Consider the following 22,539-nt stretch of genomic DNA (forward strand, 5'->3'; position numbering starts at 1 on the left):
AACATCAGCTGTGTTGTTGAATTAACACTTCCTTGTCCCTTACACGGTAGAGGGAGATTCCAGCCAGGGAACCATGACTGTATGCTGATAGCTGAATGCTTCGCTACAGATGCTAAAGCAGACCACAGGCCTTTGCTCAGGAATGAGGGTTGATGTCTTCCAGGGGGGAACCTGAAAGGCAGAATTAGAGCTTAACATGCTATGCTCAAATTATAACTTAGATAGGAAATAGTCCATCGATCATAGTGACAATATGATAGCGTTGTTTTTATGCTTCACTCTTCTCATCACTATTTTAATACTGTCATGTTGTGTCGTCCTGGTTATTGCAGCTCACACTTTGCTATCTAAGATGCAGTTGTTTTATTAAACTCATTATTAAAACATATACTGCCTCTGTTTGTCATTTATAAATGAGACTATATTGTAAATGAGGGAACCGGATGCGACCTGACTGACCACGAAATCCCTGAGAAGCCTAGTATGTCATGCGCTCGGCTGCCCAATCATCACTCTCCTCTGGTGGAGATAAGGCACTGCTAGTTAACCAGAGCAAAACCCAGATTTAGAGCAACAGGTGTCACCAGCAGTGGTTACACTCAGTCTCCCACACCGTGGACGATTCTGCTGCTCAAAATCCAGTAGTCTCATTAGAATAATGAGAGCCTACGTGACAAAGCAGGATGTGGACAAAGGGTTGTGGGATTGGTTATTTAGCTGGCTTCCTGATTTAGGTCAACATAGGTCTTTTTTTAGGTGGAATACTTGTAATAATTTGTATTATAATAATGCTATGCTGCTGTATACAATGCATACCTAACCTAATTACTATATTTAGACCACTTACTTCCTTTTGTGCTTAGCTTCAGTTGCTGTCACCGTGCTGGCACAGGGTTTTTCCACACTGAGCTTGTTTTCCACACAGAACGTGTTTGCGATTTTCTCACCAGCACAGGGTTACACCGTGTTGGAACAAAACATGGAGGATGTGGAAGGTAGACGTGATAAGAGAGTCTCAGCTTGACAAGGTTTTCATCAAGGAAAAGTACAGCTCCTCTGACTCAGGAATGAGCATTGAGGCACGGCCCATTCCTTTGTGTGTTTTCAACGCAGTCCCAGTACAGCCAGTGCTTGAATTTCATAACCAAAGGGAGGGGGGAATTGCCAGAATCTTCCTTTTGAGTTTGATTAAGGTACATAAGGTGTGGAAACCTGGCACTGAGGTAGAAGGAGCTCTCCTGAAAGTGGATGCACTGTTCAGGGAAAAAATCCCATTTTGGGAAGACCTCCTGCCTTCGCTGTTCAGGGTTCCTCAGCTTGATGCTGGCAAGGATGAAGGATTTAACCCCCATGATGATGCATTTTAATTCTTAATTATTTAGCTTGACTATTTATATTTTCACTGCAAATATTCACTGTTGATGTATTGCACATGTTCTTTCTATCATTTTTTATCTTCTGTGAATATTTTGGCATCTACATGTGTTTCACTGCATTCAAGTTAGATGCTTACATCCATATTTTTGTGGGCTTTTATTTGACATCTGGGGAAGTGCCTTAATAAATTCATTACTCAGAATAAGAGAGCGGCATTCTTAGACATTGTTTTCTTTTAGTTTAACGTAGAGCAACACATATGTGTATATACTAAATTACATATTAAAACTATTCTTTTTTTGCCAAAATGCAAAGTTAAAACTTCCTAGAGTAACATGAACAATCAAACTTTACTAGTAACATTCATTGTTAAAAGACGGAACAATAAAATTCCTGTTTTTAATTTGGTCCCCAATACACCTATTATTCATATTTTATATAGCACATATAAAAACATCCTCACAAATAATGTTGCTATCATTAAAAACTTATCAGTGCAAAAAAGTCATATGTTCATCCTGAATTTCAGACTGTTGTTTTGTTTGCCAAACTGCAAAGTTAGTCATTCCTAGCTTAGCATAAGCAATCGAGCTTTACTATAAACATTAACCTGGATTTTGCACTATTCTTTTGTTTGCCAAACTGCAAGATCAGAACATTCCTAGTTCAGCATAAACAATCATGCTTTACTATAGACATTCACAATTAAAATACATTATTGTAGCTTTGTCAGTCGATTTCCCTTTTTAAAAAGACAAAAAACCAGTATACCTGAATGGACTTTGATAAACCTCCAGCACAATGCGAGTACCACATCAGGGTTACCATTATAACTCATGCTTTGCTAATTTTGACTCAGCAATAGACACATGCTTCAAAAATGTAATACAAAACATAGGCTCATTCCCTTGGAGACACACTTTTACTGCTTGCCAACATGTATGTATTGAGTTTAAAATGAAGAACTGTCTCAACAGCCATTTCCACTCGGTCATTAAGGCTGCACAAGAACAAACAATATGACAAATGTCTTACTTAGGATAGCTGCAGAGATGGCATGAAGACTCTGTTGTTGGTCTCTTCCAAACGGGAGAATTAAGACGCATTTGCAAGTCTCCAAGATGAAGGTGCAGCAGCTTTAATTTTACCTTTAAGCCATACAAACATCCTAAGTATGTCTGAGATTTAAGGAGGCTGTATGTTCCTGTTACCATCCATGCATGAGATCTTTTTGCCAGCACAGCTTTATAAATTAGGGATGATATATTTTTCCCTGATACATTGATGGCTCTGTTAAATACTGGTTGTGAGATGGTCAGAGCCCTGAGCTTCTCAGCCTTAAAGGTTGTTAAGGCCAAATTTAAATAGTTGTGAGTTATGTTATTTTTCAGGTCCCTTATCGTTTACCACACAATGGAGCCTAACGTAGATCTTGGGTCATTTCTTAGTTTGTAAATAAATTTCAAGTAAGCACCCAGGCTACTTATCAACATCCTCCTGAGGCCAAATTTGTAACTAATTTGGGCTGGCGAAGCCTGGAAGATTGAACAGGAATCGATAAGTTCCTACAATTGCATTGTCAACTATTTTATTAGCTCTTTCTCTCAAGGTCTCAACTCTATAAGGGAGCGAAGAAGCATGTTTAGAGGCCATTACTAGCTATAGTGGCTGGAAGGACTAGCCTTTTAAAGAGGACCATAATGATGAAAAAGAAGCACATAGGCCCTCATTACAACCCTGGCGGTCAGTGTTAAAGTGGCGGTAATACCGCCAACAGACCGGCGATAAAAACAATGGAATCACAACCATGGCAGAAACCGCCAACATAGACAGCCACTTTAACACTCCAACCGCCACGGCGGTAGAAACAAACACCACAGCGGTAACCGCCAACAGACAGGCAGAACACAATGTACCGCCCACTGTATTATAACAGGCCTATCAGCCACCTTTTCCGGGGCGGTACCAACGCCATCAAAAGCACGACAGAAACAGGACTTGGAACGGAAACCACTCACCTCTCAACACCCAACAAGGAACCAGGACACCATGGAGCCCGGGTTACAGGTCCTGCCCATGTTGGTTTACCTCCTCTTCTACCAGGAGCAGCAAAGACGCCTGCGACGACCACGGTGAGTACTGCACCTAGCACACAGGGGAGGGGGGGAAGAGAATGACACACACACGCAACACGCAACACCCCCAACACCACCCTCACCCACAACACCATACACACAAATACATGCAGCAACATAACATATACACCCGTCACCCCCTGGAAGAACGCAAGGACAAAATTAAATGATTGTAACAAGTGTAATCATCGAAAAATCAGATAGGCCAAAATTAAAATATCAGTATATACAAATATGCACACCAACTACACAAGTCCGGATAGTGATTAAATCATTGTCTGTGGACCAGTGGTCCCAAAATGCATGGGCCCACACATGATACCTGACTCGAAACGGAGAGAACACTGCTGGGGCAACAGATCGAAAATAAAAAGGCAGGAGGAAGAGGAGGAGGGGGCACCTCAGCCGGATGAACGGATGACGCCACTGCTCCACGAGGGGGCTCCATGCCTACTCAAGTCTCTCCAGTGAGTGGTTTGCCCACTGCTTTATCCTGGGGAGTACAAAGCCACAGTCTCTCAAGTCTCTCCAGTGGGTGTTTTGCCCACTGCTTTATCCTTGGAAATGCAAAGCCAAAATCTCAAGACTCTCCAGTGGGTGGTTTGCCCACTGCTTTGTCCTGGGGAGTGCAAAGCCACAGTCTCTCAAGTGGATAACAGTCTCCAATGGTTCTGGAGGGGGCTTAGTGCCCAGAGTTCTTCATCCTGCCAAGGACTGGGGTAGTGGATGCTTTTCTCCACTGGTTCTGGAGGGGGCTTTGTGCCCAGAGTGCTTCATCCTGCCAAGTTCTGGCGTAGTGGATGCTTTTCTCCACTGGATCTGGAGGGGGCTTTGTGCCCAGAGTGCTCCATCCTGCCAAGGACTGGGGTAGTGGATGCTTTTCTCCACTGGTTCTGGAGGGGGCTTTGTGCTCAGAGTGCTTCACATGCAGTGTGGCAGGTCCCATTCCCTCACCTGGGTGTGTGTGCCACGAGATTGCCTGGGACAGGTAGCATGATACTCCATGGAGGCAGAGACACACTCCACCCTGCGGCGACTTAGCCTGCCACCTGCAGGTACAAACAGTGCTGGGTGTCGTGCCTCATGTACGCTGTGCAGGGTCCTGGATGTCTCCTGCAGCTTTGGAAGGCTGACCACTGGGGATGATAGCCATGTCAGCTGTGGTGGCACTGTCTGAGCACATCACGGGGCTGGTGGCAGTGGTTGCGGCAGTGTCTGTGGCGGAGATGCTGGCGGTGGTGAATGTGTCAGCACCTGTGGAGGGACACAGCCGGACGTCTCCTGCAGCCTCGGATGGCTGTCCACTGGGGATGATCCTGGGGACTGTTGCTGAGGCAGCAGACGTGCAGGTGGCGGTGCAGGTGGCGGTGTCCTCAGCCGTACAGGTTGCTGTTCTGGTTGCCAGAAGGGGTGACTCTGGTCCCTTAGCCAGAGGCTCCGTGCCCTGTCCTGACTTGCCCTTCGTCTTGTGTCCATTCCCCACCTTTGATGTCACTGCTGGTCCCTTGGCACTGTCCCCTTTTGGCTTGGGGGAGCCCTTGCTGGGTGGTTGGTGCAGCTTCTCACCCCGGAATGTGGGCACCTTCTTCACCTTGGCACGTGGCGGAATGGGCTAATCCTTGGCCTCGCTAGGTGGCACACTGGCAGCCCTGATGGGTGCCGCCTGCGATGTCACAAAACTTGCTGAGACCACAGTGCTGGAGAATTTGGTGGCTGAGGTGCTGGGCTGGGACCTGGACAGCCTGGCCCTATGGGAAGGACAGGGGGAGGTGTAGGGAAGAGGTCAATGTTAGCCAGGAAGAGTTTCTTAGACACACTGGGACGGGAAGATGGAGGGGGTTTGGGAGTGGAGGAAGAGGTAGTGGTTGTAGGAGGTGCACGTCTGATAAATTTTGGGTGAAGGTGCATGGGCTGGAGGCTGTTGTGAGGTGGATGGCTGTTGGGTGGGTGTGTGCCTGCGTTTGTGTACTTTGGGAGGAGGGCTCACAGGCACACTGGGAGAGGACACAGGGGATGTGTGAATGATAGTGGGGGTGGTGATTGCACATGAGCGGTGTGTGGTGATGGGCGTGCTCGGGATGGAGGTAGTGGATGAAGATGTAGTGCGTGCAATGTAAATGTAAATTAGCACTTGTATAGCGCACTACTCACCCGTTAGGGTCTCAAGGCGCTGTACTCATACCGCTATGGAACCCCTCCTGGCTTTTCCCTGTGAGGCGCCTACTCCTGAGCACCCCAGGGTGAAGTAAGGCATCCAAGCGCTGTTGGGGCCGTTGTGGAGATTAAGCAAGCTATTGCCCAGAGGGTGTGGGTGGAGACGAGACAGGGAGGGAGGAGAAGGACGTGGAGGAGGTTGACACAGTGGAGGCAGTGGATGTTGGTGTGTCTGCATGGGGATGGTGCTTGTGTGAGTGCCTGTGGGATGTATAGTGCTTATGTTTGCCATGTCCACTCTTGTGTGTTGATGAGTGTGCATGCTGGTCTGATGGTGTGCTTGGGATAGGGAGAGGTATAGGGGATTGGGCCTGGGTAGAGGAAGTTGGAGGGGGGAGGCTCGACACAAGGACAATGGCTGCCATCAGTGCTGAGGCCAGAGCCAGAAATGCTCTCTGTTGGGCCACCATGCCAGAATGATTGCCCTCCAGGTATGCATCTGTTTGCTGAAAATGCCTCTCAACACCCGGGATGGCATTCAAAATGGTTGACTGCCCAACAGTGAGGGATCTCAGGAGGTCAATAGCCTCCTCACTGAGGGCAGCATGGCTGACTGGGGCAGGGCCTGAGGTGCCTGGGGCGAAGGAGTTGCCCACCCTCGTGGGTGAGCGGGCACAGGAAACTCGATGAGGGGCTGCTGGGAGGACGGTGCTGGTAGGGGGGGTGGCGGCTATACCTGTTATTGCGGTGGGCACAGAGGTGCCCGCCACTGCAAGGAAGCTCCCATCAGAGGAGGTGTCGCTTTCGCTGGTATCGGCTCCTATTCCCGTCGTGGAACTCCCCTCGCCCTCCGTCCCACTGGTGCCTTCTGACTCCGTTAATTCACTCTCCAGGGCCATGTGGGTTGCAGCTCCCTCCTGCTCCAGTGCCAATGCTCCTCGTCCAGGTGACACTAATGCACACAAGGACAGGGTGACAAAACAAAAAGGGGGGGAAAGACAGAGGAGACACATGGTCAATGCCTGCAACACCACTACTGTTGACAGACACAACACACAGGGAGCAGCCCTATGCACTAAGCCATGCACTAACAGTACAGGGGAAAAGCACATGCCCATGGGTGACTCTGTCTAGACCCATTTCATGCACAAATGGAACCCATGGGAGCCTGACTAGGTGTAGAGGGCAAATACCACCTTTGGGGTTGGAGTGGGACTGAGCCTGCAAATCAATAGATCTACCTTTGCACGTCTGCCCCGGCCTAGGGGAACCCACAGCCCACCTCCCCCACCTAGACACCTCGTCATGCACGCAGAGTCAGCTGAATTATAGTGTACTCACACCCTTGTGGCTGCTGTGATGCCCTCAAACGCCCATCCAACTCAGGATATGCCACCGTCAGGATCCGGTACATCAGGGGGGTCATGGTGCGATGGGCACCCAATGCACGTTGGGAAGCCATCCCTAGCTGGGCCTCCGCCGTCTTCTTGCTCCAGCGGCGCAGGTCCTCCCATCTTTTACGTCAGTGGGTACTCCGTCTATGGTAGACCCCCAGGGTCCGCATTCCCTTGGCGATGGCATGCCAAATACCCTTCTTCTGGTGGGTGCTGACCTAGAGGAATAGTGAGGTAAAAAGGGATGTTACTCTCCCATACAGTTCTTCTCACACATTGGCCACAAACCTCCCACCCTGTCGCAGAAAAACATACAGTCACCATCCTCACATGCTGGCCTGTCCCCCCCGTCTCTTCCATCCACAACACTCCATCCAATCATGTCCCATCCACCATGCACATGGTTCACTCACCTGTTTGTCTGAAGGACTGTAGAGTAGCGTCTACTGGGGGAGGACCCCATCCACCAGTTTCTCCAACTCCTCTGCAGTGAAGGCAGGGGCCCTTTCCCCAGACACTGTAGCCATTGTTGCTTCCAGACGCAGGTCACAGCAGCACTTGCAGTGTAGGTCCTCTCCTGTTGAAGGTCAGGTATCAAGTGAGTGAACAGATAAAAAATGGCGGTCACGTCCGTGGCGGTGCGTACCGTCAGCGCCGGCGTACATCGTCATTGGCTTCTGCAACCCACAGGGCCCAATGATAACCAATACTGAACTGCACAGCGGTCTTCGACCGCCTACCCCGACGCTGCACAACGCCAGCGAAGTCACCTCATTTCCCCTTGTCCCTCCTTACAGGTCAGGCAGTCGCCATTTCAGGGGGCCACATGGCAGGCCAACTAACTCCGTCACACCTATTTAGGCCAGGAATACGAACAGACAAAGGCACACAGAGATAATTTCACAATTGTGCTAAACAGCCTTGTGAAACCTACGTGATGTATGACCCTCTGCTCACCCTTCTCCTCCATAGGGCACGTCCGCTGGGGCAGTTGATGAGATGGCGGCATCCTCCGGTGTACAGACCCCTGGTGGGCCTGTCGACAATGGAAGACAGACACATCAATATCATTTACAGACTTGATCGTGCAACAATCCAGGAACTGTGTGCCCAGTTGGAGCCAGACCTGATGTTAGCTATCCACCATCCCACAAGAATCCCCCCTCTAGTGCAGGTCCTGTCTATGCTCTATTATCTGGCAAGTGGGTCCTTTCAAACAACAGTGGCCATGGCATCAGGGATGCCACAGCCAATGTTCTCTAACGTGTTGTCCAGAGTGTTATCTGCCCTGCTGAAACACATGCGCAGCTACATCGTTTTCCCTCAGGTGGAGGATCTGCCCACAGTGAAATGTGAATTTTATGCCCTGGGACATATCCCCAATATCATTGGTGCCAGTGATGGTACACAGGTGGCATTTGTCCCACTCCGCAGGAATGAAAAGGTGTACAGAAACCGGAAAAGCTACCATTCTATGAATGTGCAGATGGTGTGTTTGGCAGACCAGTTCATCTCCCATGTGAATGCCAAGTATCCTGGCTCAGTGCATGATGCTTACATTTTGAGGAATAGCAGCATCCCTTATGTGATGGGTCAACTCCAGAGGCACCATGTGTGGCTAATAGGTGAGCCCAAGGTTCCCATACAGTTTAAATAGGTGTCTGGGTATTGGAGATTCCCTAATGTTTGGAGTATGTCTAACAGTTGTCTCTCGATATCTGCAGGTGACTCTGGTTACCCCAACCTGTCATGGCTATTGACCCCAGCGAGGAATCCCAGGACAAGGGCAGAGGAACGCTACAATGAGGCACATGGACGAACTAGGAGGATAATATAGCGCACCTTCCGCCTCCTGAAGGCCAGATTCCGGTGCCTCCATCTGACAGGTGGCTCCCTATACTACACACTGAAGAAGGTGTGCCAGATAATCGTGGCATGCTGTATGTTGCACAACCTGGCTTTGCGACACCAGGTGCCTTTTCACAAGGAGGATGAGCCTGATGCTGGCCTTGTGGCAGCTATGGAGCCTGTGGACAGTGAAGATATAGACAACCGAAACAACATCATCATGCAATACTTCCAGTGTGACACAGGTAAGAGGATGGCACTGCTTCACACATCTCATACTACTGTAGGACATAGCATGAATCTGCCTTTTAAGCTCTGTGTATGGACCCTGACATGTCACTTTGCCTTTCCATTTCACTTAGTGCCCTCTGCTATGTTTACTGCTGCCCAACAACTGTGTATCATTGGTATGTGAACATGAACATTGATATTCCTATATTTCTGAGAGGTTGCAATTACCCATTTGTGAAAGTACAAACTGACTCCAGATTGATTTGTGATTCAAGGGTGTTTATTTCTGTGCTAATAAGTGGAAGGGGGTGTGCAATGGGCTGGGGTGATGGGGGAGGAATGTCCATGGTAGAGTTCAGTCTCTTGGTCTCACAGGTGCATTGTCCGTGGGGTCATAGGAAGGGGGGCAATGGCAGTTTAAGGTGGACAGGGTGAAAAAGTGGGGCAGAAGGGTGACAATCAGGAGGGTCTTATTTCCTGAGGGGGGTCTTGGCAATGTTCTCTGTCTTGTTCCTGGATCTTAGGGACAGTTTGCGGGGTGGGTCTCCCTCTGCAGGGGGTGGGGTGCTGGTGGCCCGTTGGTCCTGTGGCGGTGCCTCCTGTCCACTAGCGCCGGCGGAGGTGGAGGGCTGTTCATCGTTCAGGCTAGTGTCAGGGGCCCGTTTGTGTACCACTTTGTCCCTCATGGTGTTGGCCATGTCTGTCAGCACCCCTGCATTGGTGACCAGGGTGGTGTTTATGGACTTCAAGTCCTCCCTGATCCCAAGGTACTGTTCCTCCTGCAGCCGCTGGGTCTCCTGAAACTTAGCCAGTACCGTGGCCATGGTCTCCTGGGAATTATGGTATGGTCCCATGATGTTAGAGAGTGCCTCATGGAGAGTGGGTTCCCTGTGCTTGTCCTTCCCCGGTCGCACAGCAGTCATCCCAGCTTCCCTGTTGTCCTGTGCCTCTGTCCCCTGAACCGTGTGCCCACTCCCACTGACCCCAGGTCCCTGATTGTCTTGGGTTGGTGGGTTTGCCTGGGGTCCCTGTAGTGGGTGACACACTGCTGATTGACGTGTCCTGGGGACAAAGGGATAGGCCCTAGGTTGGTGTTTCCTGAGGGGCGAGGGTCTGTGGTGGTTTGTGACTGTGGCAGGGGAACCGACTGTCCAGAGGTCCCTGATGGGCCGGGCTGGTCATCTTGATCCAGGCGTGCAGAGCTGCTGTCATCACTGTGGGCCTCTTCTGTGGGGGGACTGGATATGTCTGGCACCTCCTGTCCGGTGACGTTGGGTATGGGTCCTGTTGGGGTGTAAATGCAGAGTTTTAGTATCTGTGTGTGCCATCTTGTGCATTGGGTGAGTTACCCTCTACTCCTGTGCTTGCATTATTTTGTTTGCCCTTGTGTGATTAGTGTTTAGGGGTCTGAGTGGGTATCTGTACTGGACATGCTTTGGTGATGGGGGTCCATGCATAGGTGTTGCATGCAGGGCTTGGTATTGGGATGTGTGGGTTGTGATAGTGGGGCATATGTGAGGTGTTGGAGTGATAGGGGTGAGGGTGAGGGTGTGGGTATGGGATGGCATGCAGGTGGGGTGGGGGCATATAGTAGTGAAGATTTTACTTACCAGAGACCAGTCCTCCTGCTACTCCTGTGAGGCCCTCAGGATGCAGTATTGCCAAGACTTGCTCCTCCCATGTTGTTAGTTGTTGGGGAGCAGGTAGGGGTCCACCGCCAGTCCACTGTACAGCAATCTGGTGTCTGGATACCACTGAACGCACCTTCCCCCGTAGGTCGTTCCACCTCTTCCTGATGTCATCCCGTGTTCTTGGATGCTGTCCCACTGCATTGACACTGTCAACGATTCTCCACCATAGCTCCATCTTCCTAGCAATGGAGGTGTGCTGCACCTGTGATCCGAATAGCTGTTGCTCTACCCGGATGATTTCCTCCACCATGACCGTGAGCTCCTCCTCAGAAAACCTGGGGTGTCTTTGAGGTGCCATGATGTGGTGTGGGTGATGTGTGAGGTGATGTTTGTTGTGCTGTGGGATGTGATGTGTTGGGGTGTGTGTTTGATGTGTGTGGATGTTGTATGAGTGATGGTGTTGTGTGCCTGTGGATGCTGGTGTTGTGTTTGCTATTCTCTCTCTCTCAGCTTTTTCAAAAAATGTTGTTGTAAGGGTTTGTGGGTAATGTGGGTGTGTGTTTATAGTGGTGTGAGTGTGTGGGTGTGGTGTGTGTATGTGTATCAGGTGTGTGTATTTCTAATTGTCCAATGTAGTTGTGTTTTGTAAGTGTATGTGTATTTTGTACCGCCAATGGATTACCACGGTTGAAGACCGCTGCGTTGATTCGTGGGTCATGATAGTGTGGGCGTATTCTTGTTGGCGTGACGGTGTAGGTTTTGGTATCGCCAATTTATCACTGACCTTTGGTGTGGCGGACTTGTGTGGGTGTCTGTATTGAGGCAGATTCCGAGATGTGGGTCATAATACCTGTCGCGGATTTCCGCCGCAGCCACGGTATGTTGGCGGCCTTCAGCATGGCGGTAAGCAGCGTTTACCGCCAGGGTTGTAATGAGGGCCATAATGTATTATTTCATCTTCGTATTGCACAACACTGATTCTTAAATGCACCTCTAGAATCAAAAATCACTCCCAATTATTTGTACTAAGTCACAATTTCCAGTGCTGACCCATCAATATGGAATGTGGGAATTGGTGATCTTCCGCTGGTTTGATTGACTCTTAACCCATGTTCAGCAGCACATTGAGCAGTTGTGTTGATTAAACGCTGCAGGCCAACCTTCGTATAATTAATCAAAACCACATTGTCAGCGTAAAGCATATGTGATGCATTAAAGCTTGCCACTATAGGCGAATGGGAGTTGACTCTATTTAGGGCAGATGACATTTCCACAAGATACAAATTGAATAAAAGTGGAGCCAATACAAAGCCTTGCTTTAGGCCATTACTTGTTGGAATTTTTTAAGATATCGTTGTTCCGTTTCCCAACCTGACCCTTGTCCAGGTACCTGTATACAGCAATTTGATAGCTCTAAGAAGGAGAGAAGGGATACCCCAGCTCAGAGGCTTGGTCCACAGGATATTTTGCTGCACTGCATCGAAAGCTGCACAAAAGTCCACATAGCATAGATGGAGATTTAAAGAACGGGGTCTTGCCTGTAAGAACAGCATCTGAATATTGGTAGTTGGGCCAATTCCCTTGATAATCCCTATTTGGTTCAATGGCACCAATAACCTCTTATGGGCCCAATCTGCCAGTTCGGCAAGCAGACATTTTGCAAAATATTTTGCTTCTCCATCTATTAAAGCAATCAACCTATAACTAGAAGGCAAAGTGGTCTGTCCTGCTTTATAAATTGGGACCAGTATAGACTCTTGCAAACTATATGGAATATCCTGGTTAGTAAGAACATAATGAAATAAGGAAATACGTTTCTTCACCCAATATTATGGATTATGTTTAAATATCATCTGTGGAAAACCAGTAGGGCCAGGTGCACCATCTCAGTGACTCCTGGTAATTATTTTCTCCACTTCTCTAAACAAAACTGCTTTTAATGGGGCTTTACCCTCCAATGTTGAGGCCACTGCTCTCAGTGGACTCTTTGTTACTTCTGCACTGCCATACATTTCTTCTATATAGGCTGACCAGGAAGCTTCTCAAATATTCAAAGTTGACGGCGACATCCTCGGCCCAGCAGCTTTATTCACCAACTGCCAAAATTCCCTGACATCATTTTGTATTGTAGCAGAATTAACTTTACACCAGAGTAGGCCATCTCCGATTTAGCTAAATCTTGTACAGCTTTTTAAATAATAATCTTAATGTTGGGAGGATCTCTGTCTGTGTGCTCAAATTTGGATTATTTGAAAGAACCCGTAAAACTTCATTCAGCATTTTTTTTGCTGTTAAAAGCTGTGCAGAGAGTCTTCTGGGCTGTGTTCGTACCAAGGCCAAGGCAGTTACTTTCTTTTGGACACCATCCTGCTGTTCCAGAAGTAGCTTGGGGAAATCATCCCACTGGACGAGTGGGTTAGGAGTTCTTTCACTTAACTTTTCCCATTGGAGTCTAGCTAGGTGTTCCACTTTGTGAATGGAGTCATTAGACCACTGCAGCTTTCTATAATTAGTCCTGGAGACTGTACCAATACTTGGTTAGACTTCATTGTGCAAGAAAAACATGAAAATTTAATTGGATCATCTGCGGTTGATGATCACTTTCCACCCGGCTTCCCAATGCAAAGTAAGACACTGAATGAAACAAAGGAAGTGACACTAATGTGTAGTCAATGATTGAATGGGAAGTGGCTGAGTGATGAGTTGGATGCGTCAGTATATCAGGTTCAATGCGACCTGTCAGGACTTTTAGACCCAGATGCTCCACGTTGCTTATAAATTGTCACCCGTTTGCGTCCTTCCTCTGCTTGCTTGGTTGAGACAAAGGGATATGCCAAATCTGGTCTAGAATTTTCACTATTTTATCCCTGGTTACCACCTATAACAAATTCATATTAAAATCACTGGTCATTATGATGAGAGGCACAAGATTTACTGTAAATTGGGCAGTCAGAAAGTCCAATAAAATGTAGATGGATTCTTTCATTTTTACTGGCGAGGTGTGAATGTATGCATTTATTATCAGCAGGGGTAATACATTTATTCAAGAATACTCATGAACCTTTAAAGCGTGCAAATTAGGATGGTCAATAAAAATCTCCTCTATCTGTGAGTTGCTGAGTTGCTTCCGGGCTGACTAGCTGCCTGTCTTCCGGTCGGATCCCTCGCCGCCTCCAGTGAAGCCAGGTCCGCGCGCACCGAGCGGCAACACCCCGGTCAGGAGACACGTACCCGCAGCCCATGATCGCTGGACACCGCGGACTCCCAGACTCGCCGGAGCCACGCGCTAAGAGCCGGGGAGCGCCGGGCAGGAGGGGGGCCGTGAGCTGTCTGCAGGAGGAGCCACTGCTGGACCAGGCTCCGCTCCCCGCAGCTGCCTTTCTCACGCCAGGGGCCCACATGGCCAGCGCCGCGCAGACCCCGGGGCTCCAATCGATGTACTCTCTTTCCTGGTGAGGAGCTGATCGCCATTGGCCCCCGCCCCGCGAGATAGAACCCGCTCCCGCCCCAGCCAGGGGTGCCTGGGATTGTCCTAAAGGCTGGGCTTGTTTTGGGCTTCTTTCCCGAGGTGCGTGGCTCTGCGAGAGTCGGCAGTGCTGCTCGGTGCCTTTGTGTGAATTGTGCTCTGAGAGCGGACCGCCGAGCCTGCCTCTTCCTCCAGCGTCCGGGGACCGATTACGGGACAGGATCACAGAGGAGCAGGGCCACAGGGATCTGCCGGTTCTGCTGCATCCTTCTGCAGGGGACACGAAGCGCAGCCTGAGCCAGAAAAGAAATCCACAAACTGCTGCCAGCGAGGAGCAGAATCGCACAAGTTACCTGCTGCCCGAGGTCCCTTTCTTCCCCGGACATCCCCGCTAGTTCGGAGTTGCCTGATTCCATTCGGATCTCTTCCTCACTAAGTAAATTTGTGCAACCAGGATTGGATTGAAGTGGGGATGGAGAGGCTTTTGCGCGAGTGAGCCCGGGACACATCTTTCATATGTATGTGCTTCCTAACATAACGGCCATGAGTTAAGAAGCAGAGGAAGAGTGGCGGAGTTCTGTGCTTGATGTGGGCAGTGACACATATGTGAGATTCTACCCACCAGCAGCTCCCAATTCCGCCGGTCCTGCAGGGCAGACTCCGTGCCTGGACCCCTACTACTACAAGCTCTCAAAACCACAAAAGCACACTTCTAGCAAAGGTACTGAAAATGTACAACTACTCCGCTCACAACTGATACTGTCAAAGCGATGTCACGGAGGTGCGCAAGGCAAGGCACATCCAGTTCCCAGGTTTCCAGGCACCCTCAGACTGCAGAGCCCAGGATTCCTGGGACAAAGAACACACAACATACACAATGAAACACAGTGAAACTTAGTGACCATGTGGGAACTGGCAAACTAGCAGTAAGCCAGTGATCACAAATCACCTAAAGCACTTGGCTGCACGCCCCTCTCTCAGCGCTGAAGCAGCCAGAAATAGAACATTGTGATTAGCACACACACAATCTAAAATCAATCACCAGTTGAAAGCACTCAGATATTGTCTGTCAACCCAGGGGTGGCAGCAAGGATGACATTAACACGTGGAAGGAAAAAAGCAGTAAAGAGGCAAAGGCAAGGCTCACCAGGGGAAAGCCAGCACGAGCCAAAAAATGATTCTACAGAAAGGAAAGTACCCCCAAACCCGGCACAAACAAAGAAATCACCTTGCAAATCTCCAAGCTAGAGAAAAAAAGCAGGATACAAAATCACAGACTTCTTGCTCACTAAGAAGGAATCGAATCCCACCAGCACCTTAATGGGTATAGCTCCTGCCGACGACTCTGAGACAACATGTGCAGCTGACGTGAAGACTGCGCAGGACATCAAAAGGACCTGTGCGGACCTGAGAAAAATCAACATACCAATTCCCCAGCCAAATAAAATCGGCTTAACAATCAGCGCAGAAATTCACAGATGTTACCTAGATGATACTTTTTCCACTTTAAACCTCAGTAATTGGAACAACTGGGGTGAGAGTCTGTGCTGCACTCCTTTTTCCAAACAATCCTCGCAAGTAGAGAATGACACAGACTGTATCATAATTGAGGAATTTCCGCTGATAGACCTTTCAGATACTTGCTCAGATACACCTCAGGGCACTCAGATTGCAAACAACAAAACAAAAATGAGATCTACCTGTAGTACAAGCTCACCACGAAAAGATCTCTCATCTTGTAAGATAACAACTACAACAACATTTGACACGCATGTATCCTGAGCTGTCATGGCAATGGAGCAACCAGAGCAACTAGAGGAACTTGAAGACTCACTAGACCACACAACGGGGGCTAAAGCAAATGTAGAACTATCAACATCTGGAGACTCGTGGAAGGCCTTGCTAGCAACAATGGACGCGATATCAGCAGCCATCCAATTTCAAGCAGATAAGCAAGACACTCAGGTAGATTTACTTAACATCCTGGCCATCCACATTGTGAGCATCAACAACAAGCTACAATCCTTGAATGATCTGATAAAGAGGGCTCAAACCCACTCGTACACTCAGCAGGTGACATGTCAGTGCTCCATCACAGGCAATAATTCACAAAGATCCCTGGATAGCCTAAACAACATCTTGAAAGAGGTAAAAATCCAGACCCTTAGAACTGAAGAGCATCTTAGTAGTAGTGGCGAGGAGATCCCCAAAAACATAACGAAGAAGGATAACCCACAAAACGCACAGATATCCCTAAGAGGAAAGCAATAATATTAAGGATATTCACTTATCCGGACAGGGAATGTCTCAGAGCAACAAAGAGGGCAGATCATGCCTTAGTACACAAGAAATGGGACCCCTCACGGGTGGATCAAAGGACTTAATTCCCAACAATTCAATAGTGGAGGAATCATCCCTCACGAAACGGGAAAAGAAACGAAAAAGGAAGGCACGGAAAAAAACAAAGGGGGTACAGCAAAGCTGTATATGGAAATCGTTTGCTAAATCAAATGGCACGCAGTCCAAGGAATCAGAAAGCACTGAAAACAGAAACAAGATCTGCCAATTTGGACAGATCAGGGCAGAATGGCCAGCCAGCGAGGACAATTCTACGGGTGAACCAAGTGCTTTTGTTAATCAATCAACATCACAGCAACAGTCTCCGAAAAAAACCCCTTCCAGCAACAAGGGTAGCAGCCTTTTGCACGGAGAGATGGCCTTATCATCAGGCAGTGCCCAGAACAGGGAACTCAGCGATTTACTGACAGGCAGGAAACTGGAAAACCCTGGGAATATAACCCTCAATGCACAAGCTCCGCACACAACATGACCGTAACAAATCAACCTGCAGGCAACAACAAACAGATTCTATATCATGGTTACCATCCTTGGTCAGATAATTGCACAAACAGCGCGGCACAAAAAAGAATCCCAGGACACCAGATAAAGCAGGACAATACGGCCTCAGAGGAAAATAAATTACTTTTCATTCCTTGCTATAATTTGAAGGGGGCTTTTGACATTCTAAATAGAGGCACCATACTGAAGTTAATAAATGCGATTTTGCCCCTGGCTCACATTTCAACAACAGAATTGTTGACTGTGGAGTTAACTCCACATCCAGACAATAAAGATAAAGAGGCAACTCTGACATCCTGGGCCACGTCCGCCATTATTGACCAAATTCTACTACATCAAGATACGTTTAGCGCATGGGCCATCGTCCTGCAAAAACTAGAACCGCCCAGATACCCTAACCTTCTGGTACCGCAACAAAAGAAGGGCGGCTCAATCTTAAAAGGGGTTGTGGGAGTAGAAACCTCCCTAAGCAGTTGGGACCACATAACAATTGTAAAGCACCAAAGCACGTTCCATCCTGGCATGCACCAACAGATCTTCATTGGTACTCCTTCAACAGTCAAACAGGCTGGAAGGCAAACTTTAAATGACAACAATCACAAATGGTCCTGACGAAAACCCAGAATATATCCATATTTGCTCCTGGAACACTCACGGCTTAAAAAATCTGGTTACCGACAGGGCGGCTCTGAGTTTCCTTCAGCTGTTTGAAATCGTCATGTTGCAGGAAACATGGTGCATGGAGCCGATACAAATTTCGGGTTATTCTGGGATAGACGTCTCGGCAAAACAACCTCAAAAACATGGACACCCCAAGGGGGGCCTCACAACGTATTGCTCCACAAAAATCAACTGGGTGATCAAACAGATCGACCTGGGAATTGACTGGCTGCTACCAATAAAATTGGAACATCGGGCGCCATCAGGCAACAATAGAACTTTACTATTGATCAACATATACGTTCACCCTAACAAAACCCAAAACAGTGGAAACATTGAAACATTGACCAGTATTCTAAAACTGCTGCAGAAACAAAACAAGTACGCAATCCTCATTTTGTCTGGCGATTTCAACCTTGATTTGAGAAAAGGCAGCACAAAACACCCTAACAGAACATGCACATATATAAAGTTTTAAACCCTGGGTTTGCGCTGCCTGACGCCTCTCCCTGAGGACGTCTCATCCGCACAAGTAACCTTTTCAAGTGGCACAAAAAAATCCAACATCGACTTTACATTAATAAACGAAACCGCATTGCCATTGGTTTCAGCATATAGGATCCAACAACGCACAGAGAGCGATCACTTTCCACAGCTTATTAAGATCCGGAATGAATGGAATCGGCTCCCCACTGCCAATATCATAATTTCAGCCCCAGTGACTTATGATACAAAAAAACTGAAATGGAAGGGGCCGGGCCTCGACAAAGTAATGGAAGAAGTGTACCGCAGTGCAGGCACAACTAAAGAGCTCAAAGAATCACTAAGAGTGCAGGAACTAGAAGACCACCCCCAAGGAGAACAAGTGATCACTTGGATGTACTTGTGTGATTCTTTAATAAATACATTTTCCATCAAAAAACGTCTCCCAATTTCGGTCATAGAGTCAAAAAACAAAGTCAAGAGTCGCAAAGGAGAAAAGCCATGGTTCAACAGGACATTGCGCAATCTGAAAAATCAGGTCTCTAGAGAATCAAAAAAAGTTCTAAAGGACGTACACAAGGGGAGGAAATCTGATGACACAAGGCTTTCTAAACTAAGAGCCAAATATAAGAAAAACTGCTGGATGGCAAAACAGAGTTATCACGAGGATAGTGGACCAAGCTACTTATGTCCAACAAACAGAAAAATAACAAAAAGTTCTGGGAACTAATAAACGAACTAACTAAGGGACAAAATCGACACACGAATGCAGGTATTGATGCAGCCACATGGGAAGCCCACGTACAGACAATGTTCTCACTCCCAGAGCACCATGCGAAGGAGGAGGCCTCACAGATAACCAATGACTTAAGCAAGATTCATTTTGGCTTCAGAGTGACAAAGCAAACAGACTTATCTCTAAACGGAAACGAAGGAAAGTACGCACTAATGACCATTGACAAAGAAATGCTGATAAGCCTAATCAAGAAAGTAAAAATGGAAGGGGCAGCTGGTCAGAACGGTATTCCGAACGCCTTGTTTAGAGGAGACCCTTCATTCTGGGCGTATTATTTGGCGCTGCTTTTTAACGATCTCCGAGGCACTACGGGTCTCCCAGATGCATGGAAAGGCAGCATTATTCACCCTATATACAAAGCAGGTTACCCCGCAAATCCTTCAAACTACAGGCTAATAGCATAGATAGACATGGAAGCAAAACTCTACGCATCCTGCCTACTACAACAACTAGCAGAATGGATTCATGACAGATAATTAATTCCACAATGCCGGACAGGTTTCAGAGCTGGTATGGGTGCTTCCACCAACCTGGCAACCCTAGCCCTGCTGGGAAACAAAGCCAGGCTTAAGAAAAAAAGGCTACTTGCATGCTTTATTGATCTAAAGGCAGCTTTTGATTGCATACCAAGAACCCGCCTATGGGAGAAACTGAAAGGGTGGGGCTTACCATGCAGCCTTCTTGGCGCAATGATGGACTTGTACACAGGCACTTGGGCGCAAGTAAAAATTGGAGAGGGGAGCCACCTCACCAACAGAATATTAACAGCAAAAGGACTTAAACAAGGGTGCGTATTGCCTCCCTTGCTGTTCAACTTATATCTTGCAGACCTAGCCGAGGCTCTAGCTCCCGTAAATAGCCACCCGCCAGTATTGGCCAAGAAAGGAATTGCATGGCTAAAGTACGCAGACGACATAGTTCCACTCAGCCAAACACCTGTTGGGCTACAGCATAGCATCGATGCATTTTATACATACATAACAATGCAAGGCCTAGAATTGAATTTGAGTAAAACTAAGGATGTCCACCTAGTTGACAGGAAGTTTAAATCTGCTTCATGGTTCATAAACGGATCCCGGGTGGAGGATGCACCCACATATAACTACTTGGGATTCACTATGGACTGCCTCCTGACTTTCAAGCCGCTGCTTGCTGTCGCTCAGCAAAAGCCCTCTCATTGACCTATGGTTTTAAAGTTCTAAAACAAAAACTGAGCTGCCCTTCATACACTCACCTGCTTTCTGTCATGGCAGAGCGGCTAATGCCCACCATCACTTATGGCGCTGAAATCATGCTGGGGAAGGAGGCAGTTTTTTTCAATCAAGTCCAGACGAAGGCCTACAAAACAGTTTTTCGAATACCACGACCAGCATCTCCAGCTCAGGTTCGTTTAGAATTGGTTCTGAAAAACTATGAATTTCAGAGCAGATGTGCCTTCATTAAACTATGCTGGAGGATGCGTGCAGCTGAGACTGGTACCCTAAACAACTTATGTTATGTGACCCTTGACCCTAGGGTAGGTCGCTTCCCCGCCGCTGCAGCTCCACCTGCCCAGGCCCCTGCCACCTCTTGTAGGCCGTAGGTGCTCCTTTGCGCTTTCTCCTGTCCATTTCTTATTTTCTCCTCTCCTTTTGGCTCTCCCCTCGTGAACTTCATTGCGCTTTCTCCTGTCCATTTCCTCTTTTCTCCTCTCCTTTGGCTCTCCCCTCGTGAACTTCTTTGCGCTTCTTCTGTCCATTTCCTCTTCTCTCCTTTTGGCTCTCCCCCGTGACCTTCTTTGCGCTTCTTCTGTCCATTTCCTCTTTTCTTCTCTCCTTTTGGCTCTCCCCCCATGACCTTCTTTGCGCTTCTTCTGTCCATTTCCTCTTTTCTCCTCTCCTTTTGGCTCTCCCCCTGTGACCTTCTTTGTGCTTTCTCCTGTCCATTTCCTCTTTTCTCCTCTCCTCCTGGCTCTCCCCCCGTGACCTTCTTTGCGCTTTTTCCTGTCCATTTCCTCTTTTCTCCTCTCCTTTTGGCTCTCCCCTCGTGAACTTCTTTGCGCTTCTCCTCTCCATTTCTTCTTTTCTCATTTCCCCTCTCCTTTTGGCTCTCCCCTCGTGAATTTCCCCCTCTACACTGCCACTGCGCTTTCTCCTCCTCTGACTTTTCTATTTTTTCTTGCCATCCTCGCCTTTCTCCAGTGAATTTCTTCTTTTTTCTCACATTTTTCCCTTTTCCCGCTTCCCACTTTCCCGCCGCTGCCACCCGTGCGGCCCCGCCCCCCCCTGCTCCCATTCGTTGCCCTCCCTCCCACCTCCCACCTCCCAGCTGATCCCTCCTCCCCCCCTTCCCTCTTATGGCGGCCGCTGGCACGCCAAAGGCAAGCCCGTCTGCACCCGTCCGCGCCCGTCCGCGCCTGGACGGCACCCAGCGCCAGAACCCCTGGTCCCCAGTGCTCCCAAAACCCCCAGCACAGCTACGACGCCACCTCCCTCCACGCACTCAACCCCGGACGAACTACCACCTGCTACCAAGCCAGCCCGAAACGCACCCATGGATCCTTCGCCTGTCATACATGCAAGCACACCTTCCACCGCGACTGCAATCCGTCCACCAGCCCACGCTCCAACAACCACATCAAGTGCATCCTCATCAACGCACGCTCCGTGCGCAAGCACGCCATTGAACTATGGGACCTCCTGGACTCTACCGCACCAGACGTCGCCTTCATCACTGAGACCTAGATGAACGGCCCCCGACATCGCCCTAGCCATCCCCAACGGCTACAAGATCGCCAGGAAAGACCGCACCAACCAAGTCGGAGGAGGAATCGCCATCATCTACAAGAGCTCCATCAACGTCACCACCTCCACCGAAGACACCCTCCTCGCCGCCGAACACATGCACTTCCAGATCCACACCGACCCCAGGACCACCCTCAGAGGAACTCTCGTCTACAGGCCCCCTGGACCACGCGCCCTATTCAGCGAATCCATCACAGACTTAATCTCCCCGCACGCCCTAGCCTCGCCAGACTACATCGGAGACTTGAACTTCCACCTGGAGAAAAACGATGACACCAACACCACCACCCTACTCGACAACCTCGCCAACCTCGGTCTCAAGCAACTGGTGAACACCCCCACCCACATCGCTGGACACACGCTCGACCCCATCTTCTCCGCCAGCAACCACGTATCCTTCAGCCACTCTTCCAAGACACACTGGACCGACCACAGATGTGTCCACTTCACCTTCAGACGCAAGACCCACCACCCTCGCACACAACCTATCACCCGCAGACCTTGGAACAAAATCTCCACAGAACAGCTTCTCTCCACTCTCAACCATAACCAACCTGCCATTACCTTCGATGCCAACAACGCAGCCCTCAACCTCACACAGTGGATCACCAACTGCGCTGACAACCTCGCCCCCCTCAGACGCCTCCCATGACAGACCAACATCAGGAAACCTCCATGGTTCACAGACGCCCTCAAAGAATCCAAGAAAACCTGCTGTACCC

The 22,539-nt window shown here is 48.7% G+C and overlaps 1 protein-coding gene across 1 annotated transcript; it reads right to left on the minus strand.

Moving 5' to 3' along the window:
- Positions 1–20,528: 20,528 nt before the first annotated feature.
- On the minus strand, positions 20,529–21,308 carry LOC138249591 (octapeptide-repeat protein T2-like). The gene has a single exon (XM_069203532.1). It carries the CDS (start codon positions 21,306–21,308, stop codon positions 20,529–20,531), a length of 780 nt encoding a protein of 259 aa, XP_069059633.1.
- Between the last annotated feature and the right edge of the window lie 1,231 nt (positions 21,309–22,539).

Source organism: Pleurodeles waltl, chromosome 8 (assembly GCF_031143425.1).
Source record: "Pleurodeles waltl isolate 20211129_DDA chromosome 8, aPleWal1.hap1.20221129, whole genome shotgun sequence".
In the NCBI taxonomy this organism is placed as follows: Eukaryota; Metazoa; Chordata; class Amphibia; order Caudata; family Salamandridae; genus Pleurodeles; species Pleurodeles waltl.

Bases quoted from the DNA above. Each gene is read 5' to 3' on its own strand.
- LOC138249591 (XM_069203532.1), bottom strand. From the start codon at position 21,308: ATGGGAGCAGGGGGGGGCGGGGCCGCACGGGTGGCAGCGGCGGGAAAG.